At 37.0% G+C, this 15813-nt stretch overlaps 1 protein-coding gene across 1 annotated transcript in view; it reads right to left on the bottom strand.

Annotated features, from left to right (window-relative positions):
* Positions 1 to 14859, bottom strand: part of rxfp2b (relaxin family peptide receptor 2b) — a 37861-nt gene extending 23002 nt beyond the window's left edge. The window contains exons 1-5 of the mRNA XM_067366128.1: positions 14766 to 14859; positions 9193 to 9330; positions 4204 to 4281; positions 2970 to 3075; positions 2235 to 2306 (exon numbers count right to left, since the gene is read on the bottom strand). Of these exons, the coding sequence (XP_067222229.1) occupies positions 2235 to 2306; positions 2970 to 3075; positions 4204 to 4281; positions 9193 to 9330; positions 14766 to 14859 (488 nt within the window). The remainder of the gene's footprint in view (positions 1 to 2234; positions 2307 to 2969; positions 3076 to 4203; positions 4282 to 9192; positions 9331 to 14765) is intronic.
* Positions 14860 to 15813: the final 954 nt, after the last annotated feature.

Genomic DNA, 15813 nt, shown 5'->3' with positions numbered 1-15813 from the left:
GTAGAGCTGTGGGCTGGGCAACACCTAACACAGTCGCTACATTCTATAGCCTTCGTTTAGAGCCAGTATCTTCCTGTATACTCGCCTCCAGTAGCCAGTAGCATGAAGGACCCGTTATAAGTGTCGGCTTGCAACTCCACTCCCACCTGCTGGGTCAGATACGTGCATCTATTGCTCCAGTACTGTTCCCCAGAAATGGTCAACCCTGTAGAGTTCCTCCATCACCCCCGACAGTCAGACATGGCGGAGCATCTGATGCCAGGCCTACACTTGTATGCTTTGTGGAACCTGTGTTAGGCTGGATGTCCATATGTAGTGATCCCTGCGGCGATCCCACATGTGTTTTCTTCCACGGTAAGGGTACCCAGTCCAGCTATCCCGTGTCTTTTTCTCGACAAAGCCTGCTCTGTCATCTCTGCTGGTGTTCTTTCCCCCCTAGAACTAGGCTGGAACCACCCCATAGACTTCCATATGTTGGCTTGTCCATATGTGTAACATATGTTTCACCTTCCTACAGGCAGGATGTGGTCTCATTCCATTTTTTCCTTCAAGGGCAAGCTTTCCCAGCGTTATCCAATAGTCACACTGAGTGAGTCTTGCAAAACAGCAGTGACTGCCCTTCTCTGCTTAGAGCCCTGACTTTCACTCCAACAGTTGGGGGCAGACCAAGATTCTCAAGCAGAGCACTGGAAGGGCCAGCGACAATGGAGTGTTTCTAGATATACCCAATTCGTCAGTCAGTTCTGACGTACATTGAACATGACTAACTGAAAGGGAACATCTCGGTTGCATATGTAACCATTGTTCCTTGAAAGAGGGAAAGGAGATGTATGTCCTGTTTCCACAGTCGCTGTACCTCCGCTGTACTGCTGAGTCACTAGCTCGGCTCCTCAGCAGAAAAAGCAAATATGTGATGCACCTGCTGCTCATTATATACTCGCACTGCAGCGCAGAGCAGCTGATGCAATTATCGCTTGCCAATGTGCATGCGATAGTAGATTGGTCTCTCAAAGCGATCCCCAATTCATCTGTCAGTTCCGACGTACTCTCTCCCCTCCTTCAGGGAATGAGGGTTATATACATAACTGAGACATTTTTAACTCTGGTCAGGGAAATCTAAATTATTTTATATTATATTAAAAATATAAATTATGTTAAATAAAATTATATTAAATTACACTACCGGTAAACAATGTGGGTTTAGAAAGTCTTTTTTTCTTCTTTTTAAATTTTTTTTAAAGACATTTATAACTTTCTTTCAGCAAGGATGCATTTACTAAATGCTGCTCTTTTGAACATTTATTCATCAAAAGCTCCTGAAAGAAATTATCACAGTTTACATAAATATATTAAGCATCACAATTTAACATTGATAATCAGCATAAATCAGAACCACTGAAAATCCAGCTTTTCCATCAGGAATAAATAACATTTTAAAATATTTTAAATTGTCATAATACTTCACGATATTACTATTTTTCCTGTATTTTTGATCAGATAAATATGAGCAATCTTGTGAGCATTAGAGACTTTCAAAAAAAAATAAAAAAAAAATAAAATAAAATCTTACAGAGCCTAAACTTTAGAAATTATTATTACATTAAAGCATTTAAAAGATGGCAAAATGACTGGACACATATCTTAATCATGATTCTTAAAAAAAAAAAAAAAAAAAAAAAAAAAAAACTTTTATGAAAATTATTAGTAAAAATGACAAGTACTCTCTATTGGTGTAATGCTGATTTTGTAAACAAATAACTACAGTACTGAAAGTGCTTATCGCCACTATCCTCACACCTGTCCGTAATGGTGAGTACTACTAGAAAGCATTAATCATGAGACCGCAACACATAGAATCAAGATTTAATGGCATGCTTTACAGAAACCTGCCAATACTGAGATTAACAACAGCAGCAAGCTCAATTTAAAGGAAGGTGACTATGGCTCATCATAAAAGCTTCAGTGTATTCAACAGAAAGCTAATCATAAACATTAATCAGTTCCATGCAGGAACCAATTGTTTTTGTACCACATAAACATTGGCATTGGCTGTACAGTTTGACAGCTTATACAAGCTTCCGTGTTAATTTGCGGCTTAGCAAAGCATCTCCTTAAAGTCAATGCATATCAAAGTTGTTCTTATGAAATCAATCACAATGCATGTGACAGAAATTATAAAGAGGAGCTTATTTTGGATCAGAAGAAAGGATCAGGAAATGCTTATTCATACTTACAGCCTCTGGAGTTTTATGTTTTTGATGAAAGCTTTATCAGGTAACATGCGAATCTCGTTACTCTTCAATGACCTGTCCAAAAGCAACACAAACAGCTAATTAAACACTCAGTAGCCTTTCATTTGTGTATTGAGCTGAAGAAAATGAATAATAAAGAAAAACTGCCTCAAAAACTGAGATAAGATGGAAAGGTGGTGTTGGACTGTATTCATTTTTAGCCTATACTGATACTGTCTTTTGTGTTTAATTGTGTAATCCAGTGAATTTTGTACACTAAATGTCTTTTAGCACTTCAAATTGTTGAGCCGTGTCATGTTTGCAGTGCCGCTATCATTAAATGGACGAAAATAGCATGCATACTGTGCTTATCTAGCTAATTATGCTGCCTTCACATGCTATCGGAATTATCGTAAATACGACTTTCCTAGTTGGAAATTGGACATGAACACCCTCTCAAGTCATATTCACCACTGAGAAACTCAGATATGATTTTGACCTGAGTTTCTGAGTTGGGCTTGCCATAAACTTTAAACGGTGGAGGGAAGAACAATTGCTCCTGTGACTGCAACAAACTCGTAATCACACCTTCAGAAGGGGGAATAAGGACATTTCTGATAGCAAATGAAGGCAGCATTAAACCTTCAACAATTAGACCATCAACACCCACCATAATTGTTGATAATAATTTATGAACTGCATGTTAACTACACAAATTTGCAATGGAAGGCTGCGTACAGGAAGGTAACATTCGCTGACACCTGCGGAATGGATCTCAAGCTGACATGCACGCAGTGGATCTCATTGTTAATGCACTGGCAACGATCTGGATACTGCTCCACTTCTGCAAGTCAGGACAAGAAAGAGAGACATATACACACGAACATGCACACATCAAATTCTACAGTTTTGGCAATATGGAAGTTCTGTGAAGAGTAACAACCAAAATATAGTTAAAAATGAACACTGATTTACACTGTTGAAAATATATTCAAATAAATGTTAAATAAAGGTTAGATTTCAAATATATTTCAAAGATTAAGTATGAGTTGATCTTATCCATCTTTTTCCTATGCCCCATGATGCTTTGTGTGAATTATGGGAGTAACTTCTATTAAACTGTCGTTATTCTACTCACCCTTCAACCATCAAACATTAAGTCAATTTAAAAGTGTAAAAGCATTAACAAATTACTACAAGACAATTAATAACTCTAAAAGCTTGATTATTTCCACAGCAATATTATGAAAATGTTAAATATCAATATATGTCTATATTATGCAACATACGTTGCCTAATCAAAAATGTTCATAAACTGGAACATAGAGTGATAATATTTCAAAGTGCTTTTCGATAAATACTGTATTTACATGCTTTAGAAGCATTACCGTAAACACTGCAGGAATAAGAAGTGAAAAGCAGAGACATTTACATTTTGAAGCATCCATGTGAAAACGAACCTAAAAAGAGACATGAGGATTTGGGGAGAAAAATGAAAGATTCCTTCTGCATTCCAGTGAATTATTCATGGTACTGTATTTTATCATAAATTAAATCGGGAGAGCAGACCTTTTTTTTACTGTTACAGTGGAATTCAAAGGGGGGGAAAAAATTAAGCGACTGAAAAAGCTCTTGCTTTTGATGTCAGAAAATAGAACATGAAGGAAATTTTACAGCTCAATCAGTCAAACTGACGTATATGGATTATTTGTAGCGCAACCTTATGATTTGAAATGATTTGCTTCAGTCTTTTTTGAGTGGAATTTCCAAAACCGGAAATGCCTCCCATAATCTAAAACCCAGTAGGCTTATTAGGAAAAAGGTGGAAAAGGAACTTCTATTGAAAGTGACATTAAAAATTGCACTATATATTTGGCATAGGCCTAGTTTAGGCACAGTCTGTACTAATACAAGCAGTAATGTCTAGACAGCAAACACAAGAGGTTAATGACAGAATTAGGTGGATCTTTACGGCAATCTGTAGAAAGTTCTTGAGGAGAAACCCTTTTAAATGTCTGGTCGAAGAGGTCTGCCCAGCCACTGTTATCCCCTTCAGAGAGATGGACAACGATGAGGTAGAGGTCAACATGAGGCGAACACACACAAACATTCACACAAAACACATACAGACTGAATAAGTTAACAATTGATAAAACAATGAAATGATATTGTAACAATGTTAAAAATATATATAGAGATCAGTCTATAGGGGACATTATGGGGGCTAGTCTCTCTTTCTACAATTTTATTTAGGGCCGATTTATCTTAGGAAAAGACATGCAAAAACATGCTAGTGATCATTTCCAGCATTATGACTTTTGTCCCACTACTGGGGCATAAAGGCCCTTTCACACTGAATGTGAAATTCGGCAAAAAGTTTCGCCGCAATGACGCTCATGATTCTGAATCAAAAAAGATCCTTTCACACTGGGCGCGAACATTCACTTTTTTTTTTCTTTTTTTTTCTCGACGTGATGAAACTGGCTGTCCAATTAGATTTGAGCTTTAGATCACATGCCTGGAGCAGCTGAAGGGCGAGAGTGGTGGCACTGTTTTGAAAACACAAAAGAAGAGTATCCAAGAGGAGATTATTATTGGTATCTGAGAACAGATTTATTCTCACATGTTCTTTATACAGAATACACTTATCATTTCTATTCATTTTCCACTGAATTATGTGATCACTGTCCGTTTTCTTCCATGAGCGTGTTATGATTATGAGAGCACGTTTTGGATCTGTCAATCATGTAATCATATCTCCTGCTCTTCTGTAGGCCTATATAAAAATGAGAGAAACAATTTTCTACAGATGAAATATGAAGGCAAGTAAATATGATTATGATGATATGTTTTCTGTGTTTTTATGCAGCTCATGGTATTTTTATAACAATCCCAGATAGTAGTGATTGTGGCCCGCAGCTTGCTCTGGAACATGTATATTTGTTACGGCTTTAAAGCACTGGGCCGATTCCTGTTCACTGTAACTGGCCCAACTTTGGCTGTAGAAACCTGGGCCACTTCTGGCAATGACTCGGCTTATGTTCACTCACAGATGGTTACATAAGCAATAATTAACATAAAATGGTTTTAAAATTGACTTTGTTTCCTGGTTTTCCTTCATTTCATCTGATACAAATTAACTAACGTTACACGTTTAATGTAGCGAATTTGTCAAAAACAACATATTTGTGGTAAAACCTAATATAATAAAAGTGCCATATAAGACAGAACATTCTGTAATATATATATTATATATATATATATATATATATATATATATATATATATATATATATATATATATATATATATATAATAATCAAATCTATTTAAAAGTAATGCAGCAATTCATTCTTTTATATGATTAAAGTTTCATGTACTTTAAACGCACTTCACTGCGCTCTCAGGTGATTCATTCATCTTCATGCGAGCTGCGGTGGGAGGGGTCTCGTACCTGTGGTCGCAGGTAAAAAAAACAAAAAAACAAGCAACCTTATTTTTCCATCATGTAATCTAGTTGACACTCCTCAAACTTTGCAGTATGTAAGTGGCCGAAAGTCCTCTTAGCAGCATGAGAAACAAAACTTTTATTTTTAATGTCAATATTATAAACAGAAAGCAAGCAGAGAGCGTTCCCATTACAGATCTGTCTGTCATTGAGCTCAAGGAGAATATCTTATTTATCATCTTTACAACGTTGGTTATAATTAGAGAATTCAACAAATATTGTCTTATTGTCTTAAAATGCGGACCTCCTGGCCTCTGAACTTGAGTACCCCTGCTGTATAGCCTATTAACCAGCGGACAATGTTAACGGGATAGTTCACCCAAAAATTAAAATTTGATGTTCATCTGCTTACCCCCAGTGCATCCAAGATGTAGGTGACTTTTTTTCTTCAGTCGAACGCAAATTATGATTTTTAACTGCAACCGCTGCCGTCTGTCAGTCAAATAATAGCAGTAGAAGGGAACTTCAACTATAACAGTAAATAAAACTTGCTTAGACAAATCAAAATTAAAACCTGCAGCTCGTGACGACACATTAATGTCCTAAGACACGAAACGATCGGTTTGTGCGAGAAACCGAACATTATTTATATAATTTTTACCTCTAATACACCACTATGTCCAACTTCGTTCAGCTTCCTGTTAGTGAGGTCAAAAAACGCGTTCTGAAGACGGAAGTGATGTCTCGCCCATATACTTCAATGAGCGCGAGACATCACTTCCGTTGTCAGAGCGCGATCAGACCTCACTAGCCGGAAGCTGAACGAAGTTGGACATAGTAGTGTATTAGAGGTAAAAAATTATATAAATACTGTTCGGTTTCTCACACAAACCGATCGTTTCGTGTTTTAGGACATCAATGTGCCGTCACGAGCCGCAGGGTTTAATTTGGATTTGTCTATGGAAGTTTTTTCGACTCTTACTGTTCAAGTTCCCAATGACTGCTATTATTTGACTGACAGATGGCAGCGGTTGCAGTTAAAAATCATAATTTGCGTTCAACTGAAGAAAAAAAGTCATCTACATCTTGGATGCCCTGGGGGTAAGCAACTAAACATCAAATTTTCATTTTTGGGTGAACTATCCCTTTAAAGCCATGTAGAGTACTTCAAGAATGATGTGTTTTTGTAGGCAAAACTGGGAAGCGAGTAAGCATTTTAGGACTTCTGGTTCCATCGCCCCGAAGTCAATGGGTTTTTTGAATGGGTTTTTGCTAAATCGCCTGAAATAATGTCTCTATTTTCACGTTTTGATCCATGACATAAAACACACAAGTTATGACTCGCTTGTGATTTGTGTGTCTTTCAAAACGGCGGTTGCTAACAAGTTGCTAAAAGGGACTACTTCCTTTGGGGGGGACTTTAGACGTCATCATGACAAACAGGACATTTGGACAGCATTTCTCATGAAAAGGTGGATAAGTATTTATACACAGCGCAGATCATAATCAGCGAGCATGTTTATAAAGTTGTTTATTAAATAAAGTTTGAGGAAGTTTGGTGGTGGTGACGTTGATCCGCGAACATGGTGTGCTGTAGTCCGTTTATAGCCTACTGTTAGCTTTTTATATCTGACGACTTTATTTAGGCTTCAAAATGTATAAATGTTGTGTTAACTTGTAAAGATTATCTTGATAGACAAAATGTTTAAGTGCTTATTTTTTGCGATTTTCCAAAGGTCTGTGAGAAAAATGCATAGGCTTTCAATAAAGAGAACCCGTGCGCCGCTAACTTACGGGTTGGCCTACAAAAACACGTCACCTCTGAGGTACTTTATAGGAGACACATGCATGAGGACAAATGAATTGTTGGTCGGCGCCACCTGGCGTGCAGGCGTGAATTAGCAGAAGATGATCAGTCGTTTCGCGTTCAGTTTGAAAGGGCCTTTAGTTGCCACAATGAAATCTGCCATTAAACAGAAATTAAACTGTAATTTCATCGTCATTAAGTTGTCAAATTTTTTATGATTTTTTAAAACTTCTGTGACGTATTTTCCCAACCTGACATATGAAATTGAAAACATTATAGTTACTGAGATATAGCCATTGTTATATCCCTGTGTGACAACTAGCCCCGGTCTATATACAGATGAGCCAAAACATTATGACCGCCTGCCTAACATGCTGCTGGTCCTCCACATGCTGCCAAAACAGCACCGACCCGCCGAGGCATGGACTCTACTAGACCCCTGAAGGTGTCCTGTGGTATCATTAGCAGCAGATCCAAGTCCTGTTGTGAGGTGGAGCCACCATTGATTGGAATTGTTGGTCCAGCACATCCCACAGAGGCTCAATCAGAATTAAATCTGGGAAATTTAGAGGCCAGGGCAACACCTTGAATTCGTCATGGTCCTAAAACCATTCCTGAACAATGTGTGCAGTTTGGCAGGGTGCATTATCCTGCTGAAAAGGGCCACTTCCTCCAGGGAACACCATTGTTATGAAGGGGTGTACCTAGTTTACAACACTGTTTAGGCAGGTGGCATGTGTCAAATTTACATTCATTCACATGAATGGCCTGATCCAGGGTTTCCCAGCAGAACATTGCCCAGAGCATCATACTCCCTACAAAAGAAAACAGGACCTTCTTCCACTGCTCCAAGGTCCGGTTCCGACACTTGCGTGTCCTTTGTAGGTGCTTTCAATGGTGGACAGGGGTCATCTGGTCTGACTGGTCTGCGGCTACACAGCCCCATTCACAGCAGAGTGGGATACACTGTGTGTTGTGACACATTCCTCCCATTTTGTGTGACTTGAGCCAAAGTAGACCTTCTGTTGGTTTGGGCCAGATGGAATAGCCTTCGTTGCCTTTGTGCATTGATGAGCCTTGGGCACCCAACCCCATGTTGCCGTTTGTCCCTCCTCAGACCAAATTCTCACCACTACTGACCTGGAGCAGCCCACAAACCTTGCGGTCTCAGAGGTACTCTGGCCATTGCCATAAGTCTTTATTACTGCCCATTTCTCCTGCATCCAATGCGTTGATCAATGAAAACTGATTGTTTGCTTACCATCTGTAACACAGTTCATAGATACGGGAAGAAGGAGGCGGGAACCGGCGAACGTTCAAACAAAGTTTTAATTTCAAAATAAGCAAAGAACAAAACGAAAGTAATGCCGGCAGACCTTCACGGACGTCTGCCGGCCACACAAATATAATAAAACATAAAGTAAAGTCCAGGCCTGGTCCTCTCTCGTCCGTCACGGTCGTCGCTCCTCCTTTTATGCTCCCGGAGCTCCACCGTGAGAGACACAAGGCCGGTGCGCCTCCCAGGTGATGCTTGTTATCACTTGCGTCACCGGCCTCGCACCGTTCCCTCACGGCTCTGCTCGTCACACCATCATTCACTTAACCTGTGACTGGTCATAATGTTTTGGCTCATCAGTGTATATATATATAATCTAATATATAGATAGGCTATATGTGATATGTCTGTATTTGTAAAAAGCTCTTACCGCAATTGTCCTCATCAGCTCCATTGGGACAGTCGTTTTGGCCGTTGCAGTGCAGAACCTGTGGCAGGCAGATGCTCATATTGCCACAGGGAAAGTGACCCAGCGGACAGTCTTCTGAAGGCTTGCGCTCCAGCCCTGCTGCTGAGACAATATAAAAGAGCACACTTAAGAAATCACTTCAAACACTGCAGATTATTATGCTTGCTTATGAATCTTCTGCTTTGAAATGCAATTTAATAATGTCCTTTTGATGTAAAGACCCAGTCGGGTGGTATAAATGCAGTTATTGTCTATCCTGTTTTTCATTCAAGACCTTTGGCATAAGTTTGCATGTGATTATTACATCCAACTTTACATAAGTTAATATGGAACAATAAGATATTATAGTTTATGGAGGATACTGGGGCTTTTAAGACTTTAGTAAAAACATGAATTATAAGCACTCTGTAACAGTTATGAGTTGCCCTATTAAATGACGAAAACAGACAATAGGGCTTTTCACACTTGAAATAGATAACCCAGGGTCATTCTAAACCCTGGATAAATGGAATCCTAGGTTATCTTGCTTCATGATTCACACTGCTCATCATTTACCCAGGGTTAACAATTAATCCTGGGTATTCATAAGATGTCGTTTCACAATGTACATTCCTAAACCCTGGGTTAACGCTCTTATTTGCATATTTGCGGTGTCAGTGACATTGATTGGATAAATGCAGCACATGACCTGTTTACATAGCTTTAGGACTGTGCATCAATGTATACAGACTATACTATTGAGTTTAAATGTAAGAATGAAACGGTCTCTTCTACACTCAAATTGTCGCCTTTTCTGTCAGCATTTGACAATTTTCCTCTCAAACGCTGAATTTACTGTTTATATAATGCGGTGTTTTCATGTTAACCTGGCATTGCAGCGCCAAACTTGTACAGTGTGAAACGATGCAGTGTTGGAATGTTACAGCTAGACACTTAGCAACAAACAACCAATCGCATGCCTCAAATTCACGTGCTTTGGACAGTCACTAAAGCTTGCATTATAGTAAATTCAGCGTTTGAGAGGAAAAATGTCAAATGCTGAGAGGAAACATGACAATTTGAGTGTAGAAGAGAGGAATGTACATTGTGAAACGTCATCTTACAAATACTCAGGATTAATTTTTAACCCGGGATAAATTATGAGTAGTGTGAAACGTGAAACAAGATAACCCAGGATTCCAATTAATAACCCAGGGTTAACTATTTAAAGCTGCTCAAATGCTTTCCAAATACCTTCCAAATTTCCAAAAGGGACAAACTGTGCAGACTGCCAAAGATTTTATATTTTCTTCAAGTGTTAGATAATAGACTCAAACTCCTCTGTATGGTGGCACATGCTTCAGAGACAAGAAAATTAGGCTGGAATATTCATATGAGCGCAAATCTGTAATGCAAATCTACTTCTGAATTTGATACAGCACTGAGGTGCATATTTGGGAAAGAGGTGAAGAGAGAGATATCAAACCACAAACGGATCCATTATCTTATAGATTTCTTAAAAATATAATAGGGCAATTCCAGCGTTATGGACGTGACATTTGGAGTTAAAACTTGAAATATAAACGCTCAAAGAATGCATTTAATAGTAACATATTGAACCGTCTATTTATATATTCATAATCCCTTACTAAAGGAGTCCAGACATTACAAAAATGTCAGTCTATTCAACTGTTTTATATTTTAGATGAGGGAAATATACAGCGTTACGGACGTGACAAAAAAAGTCACTAAGTTTTGGGTGACAACATATTTTTTAAGAATTCTGTGAATTACATTGCGCAAACCAAAAGTAATACTGCCCACTGAATGAAGAAGGGTTGGCTCTTCACAGAGCATAAAATAATAATTTTATTTCATTTTTCATGTTCGCATTAATGAGGAAAAAACAACGTTACGGATGTGACAGTTTTCCGTTACGGACGTGACCGGTCTGAAAGCGGCACAAAAGACTGGTTTAAAACTGCTTTAAAACTTTCACAGAGACCTCAAGCAAGCATTTAAACCACCAAATACTGAAATCCAGTATGGTAAGACTCCACAATTTATCAACTTTTTACTAAACTTTATACTAATGTAACGTTATACTCTGTAGTGCAAAAGGTTATGGATTAGACCTATTTCTCATGTTGACAAGCATGTGCGTTGTTCAAGAATCAATTTAGAGACCATGATTTTCCTTCTTACAGGACTGCTTGCTAAAATACATTGACAAATATTTATGTTTATCATAAAGCAGTTTAAAATCACAGGTTTTCCCCACAGTCAGGTGAACCGATTGCCAATCGCAATCATGTCAGTTTTATGTTTTGTGTATGAATGACCACACGGTTTTTTTCGTCTAGTTTTCAGAGTTTAAAGCGGAGTCTTGAGTCAAAATGATCAAACTTTATTTCAAGTCAAAATTATTGCAATCTTATTATTTTCATTTTGTCAGCTTGATCACGCGGATTGTGATCAATATAGGCTAGGCTATTCATTTTTAACCAACCGGTAACGCAACATCCCAATTCCCGAGGGAAGTGTCCTATGAGACACAATGCTCTTCTATAAGTTGTACTGTTTCATATAGGCCTACCTTTTGATGTTCATATTTCGTTCTCTGGCAAGAGGAAGAGAAGATCGGTTCATGTGCACCTGATCCGCCGCTTACAGGCGCTGCAGTAGCTAATCTGTCACGCGCCGTAGGCTATTAAAGAGCGACATCTATTGTTTAAATTGTTATAAAATCGACTGAATTTGAAAGTTAAACCTTTTTCATATTAAAACTAACAAAGCACAAAGAGTATTGCGATTATTGGATATGTTCTGATATGGTAAGCCTGAAACAGATGATAGCAATATAAAGAAGCAAACTCATAGGATTTAATATGAAGCGTCCGTAACGGTCACGTCCGTAACGCTTATTATGGTTGTTCAGAGCAACGTAGTGAAATGAATTGTTGATCCTAATAAGCATAAACATAATTTAGCTTTGCATATAAAGTTTAAAGTTATTTGCATTTATAATTGTTATATGACATAAACTTAATCTTTAAAAAGTTACGGACGTGACAGAGCACTGAAGCGTCCTGACCTCTTTATTCTAGCTCTTTTAAATTCATCAGGCAGTGCTGTTATGACTAAATGAGTGTATTTATTTCTCAGGCATGTATCCATCTTTCTACACAATGCTTACTGCTAAAATAAAGTTTAAAAAAATGGGGTCTTTGATCCTTTTTTGAAAGCATGAAATATGGTTGGTTGAAAATTTAATTTAAGCATTGTTGCTTACCACATATATTGTGGATAAGCAAGGCAATTTTCTTAAAATTTCTGTTAGAGCACATTGATACAGTATATTACAGACCTAAATGGACAATTTAAAAAGGGTTTTGTTCTTTTGGTTAAAACTTTTTTTTTTCATGGTAAAGATGACCTTTGCGTGGAATTGCCCAATACTTAATCATGACTTTTAAAGGCAAAAGTAAATTTTAGAGAATTTGATGAATTTAGTCAGGAATTGTCTTTGACCTCTGTAAAGTGTCTTGTAACTGTCTGTTCAGTACATTTCTTGGAATGTCTTCAATAAGAACTCAACATTCGAGTTTTAGACAAGACTTTATGCCATCTGTGAAATCACATGAAAAAGACAACAGCTTGTGGTGTATTCATGGATCTTGTACTATAATGCCTAATGCCAGCTTGACATTTCTGATCTTCAAGCAGAAGGAGCTGGACAATTTTTTTTTTGAACAATATCAGTCTACAACCTGAGCCTGTAATCATAAATCACACCATGTTCATTCATTTGGCCAGAGGAGAACTGAGCCTGGTTCCTTTCAAGGTTTCTCTCTCTCTCTCCATTTCTGTCACCTGGTGTTTTTGGAGCCTTTTGCTTGCTTGGTTGAGGTTTATAAGATACATAATATTCAGTAATATTATTGATTTGATGACACAACTGTTTTCTGCAGAGCTGCTTTATAACTTTGACTTTCACAATTGACAAACTTAATTGAATCAAACTGAACTGACTCAAATTGAATAATGAAACTATTGTCTTCTGCAGAGCTGCTTATAGCTGAATTGAACTCATTTCATTATTGATGAGCTTTACAGTTAATAAACTAAATCAACAATGAACTGACTTCTGCTAAATAATTACAGTATTGTTTTTGTTACAGCAGAATTCGAATCTGTCACAATATTTGATGAAATTTGCATCTGCATCTGTATTGTATGAAGCATTATAAAGATGATTTGACTATGAGCCCAACAATCAATATCAACATTGTGAGGAAATCCCATCTTCCTATGTCATCCAGAATACACTCTTTAAAAATAAAGGTTCAAAAAGGAGGTTTTCAATGTGATGCCATAGAAGAAGCATTATTGGTTCCACAAACAAAGAACCTTTCAGTGAACCATTCTTAAAATAACCACTTTTTTTTACTAATAGAGTAAAGAACATTTTAATGATCTAAAGAACCTTTGTCCACTATAAAGAACTGCCTGTTCCTCAAGAGCAAAATGGGAACACTGGCCTAATTTATAGCAATATTGCCAAGAATAGTGTTAAAAAGTATTTATACAATAAATCTAAACACACTATAGACTGTGAAAATGTATTTCATAGTGACTGATAAATATTCACAGAAATGTAATTTTATTCAAATTAATTTGGTATTCATAATCTTATTCGCTGGATTTTCATGGAATTAAGTCACAACATAAGCCCTTGATGCATGCAGAATTTGACATGTTTGTTCTTTAAGCACCAGAACCACTGGTTACAGCAGCAATACTCTAAATAGTGCTAAAGAATATTTAATATTAGCATATAAAATGAATATGGGCTACATTTAATTTCATATTACTGATAAGATCAAGATCTCTCTCAAGATTCATCATCCCTTAAAACTAAAATGTAGTACATAACCTTATCAAATCTCTCAAATCCCAACAGCAGATGGATTTTGGATTTCAGTGCTTTTGGTACAACACAATTTGGTACAGTGTGGTACGGTGCAATTTACAATGTAAAACATTTACACTGTAAAAATGTCCAATGATTATGTTACATATTTGTTTCCAGCCATTTAAGTTTCAAGCTGAATGCATTCACCTGTTATCACATATAAAGTGGTTGGAAAAGTACAATGAACGTATTATTGCAAGTAACACCACTTACAAATAGCATTTGTAATTTTAAAAAAGGAATGCTTTATGTAAAAGTCGTGTTTTATATAAAATTTGGTTCAAGGGATCAAGAATAGTCAGTGGCTAAGATATTTATGATCCAATAATATAGAATGTAGGCTGTGTTTAATATGAACAATACTCTATATAATATGAATACAGCAATTAATGTTTTAAATTATAGCCTAGTGATTTTTAAGCGTTTTCATTATTTATTGATGTTGAGGTCATTAAAATCTATTCATATAAGCACAGCACACATTAAATTTACATAAGATAATGCAACTAAGTCTACACCAACAAATAACTTAAAAAATAATTAGGATAACCCAGCTTAATTATCATTTATAATTTCTTACCTTTGATTGTTGTTGTCGATATAGTGAACGATATCCATATGAAATATAAATCCAATGTAAAAACGCTCAGAGCAGCAGACTGAACCGATCTCATTGTGGCGTCGTGCCAGTCGAACATGCCCACTTGAGTCCAATTGCAATTGATCCTAACACTGAGCTAGGGGAAGAAAAAAAAAACGATTTCTGTCTAGACAGCTACCTTCAAATAAGCGCTGTCACTGTGTTAATAGTAAGAAGAAGAAGAAGAAGAAGAAAATAGCGCAACCATGTCTCACGCGCAATTCAAAATCGTCTCTCACCATATAGTGAGTTTACGGCAATACAGGTGGAAACCTGTAACATTTTACAGCTAGTGCAAAAGTTTGTACAGCGGGAGAGAGAGAGAGAGATCTGCTGTGCGTCAGCCTCGTCTTGTGGTTGCTATGAAACCTGTGTGGCCGGTTGGGTGACCTGAATTTTTTTTTTCTTTAAGTCTGGTCATAACTTTTAATAACATTTACATAAAAAAGTAGATTGGTCTCATTTGAAACTTAAAGCTAAGATTACCCCTTGGGTAATTGATAGTTGGTCAGTTCTTACACATTCACATGCAGATTATTAACAATATTATTAACTTGAATAAATAAACCAATTTACTGTTATCATTAGAGTCATATCTAAGATCTATCTATACCATATTCGAAATTATTATGCAAGTGAAAGTGAAAGAAAAGAAAAGAAAAGAAAAGAAAAGAAAAGAAAAGAAAAGAAAAGAAAAGAAAAGTGTTTAATTTCTCATGCCTTTCTTAGATAACTGGTATCAATCTCAGACAGGTTTGTTAAGTAGTTTGCCATGTCTTCTTGGGTAAATGGAAAACCTATTTAAAAAGGTTTTTCCACATTATTAAGCAAATCAGTTCTCATGCAATATGGGGAGGAAGAAAGATTTTTCTGAAGATGAAAAGCATGAAATGGGGCAATGTCTTGCAAAATGCACAAAAACAACTAATATTAATATATTTCGAATTATCAAAAGATTTGTGAGTGATTTAGAGCAAATAAGAACCCG

Source organism: Chanodichthys erythropterus, chromosome 17, assembly GCF_024489055.1.
Source record: "Chanodichthys erythropterus isolate Z2021 chromosome 17, ASM2448905v1, whole genome shotgun sequence".
Classification (NCBI taxonomy): Eukaryota; Metazoa; Chordata; class Actinopteri; order Cypriniformes; family Xenocyprididae; genus Chanodichthys; species Chanodichthys erythropterus.
The sequence above is the reverse complement of the archived record's forward strand: the minus strand, read 5'-3'. Positions and strand labels throughout refer to the sequence as shown.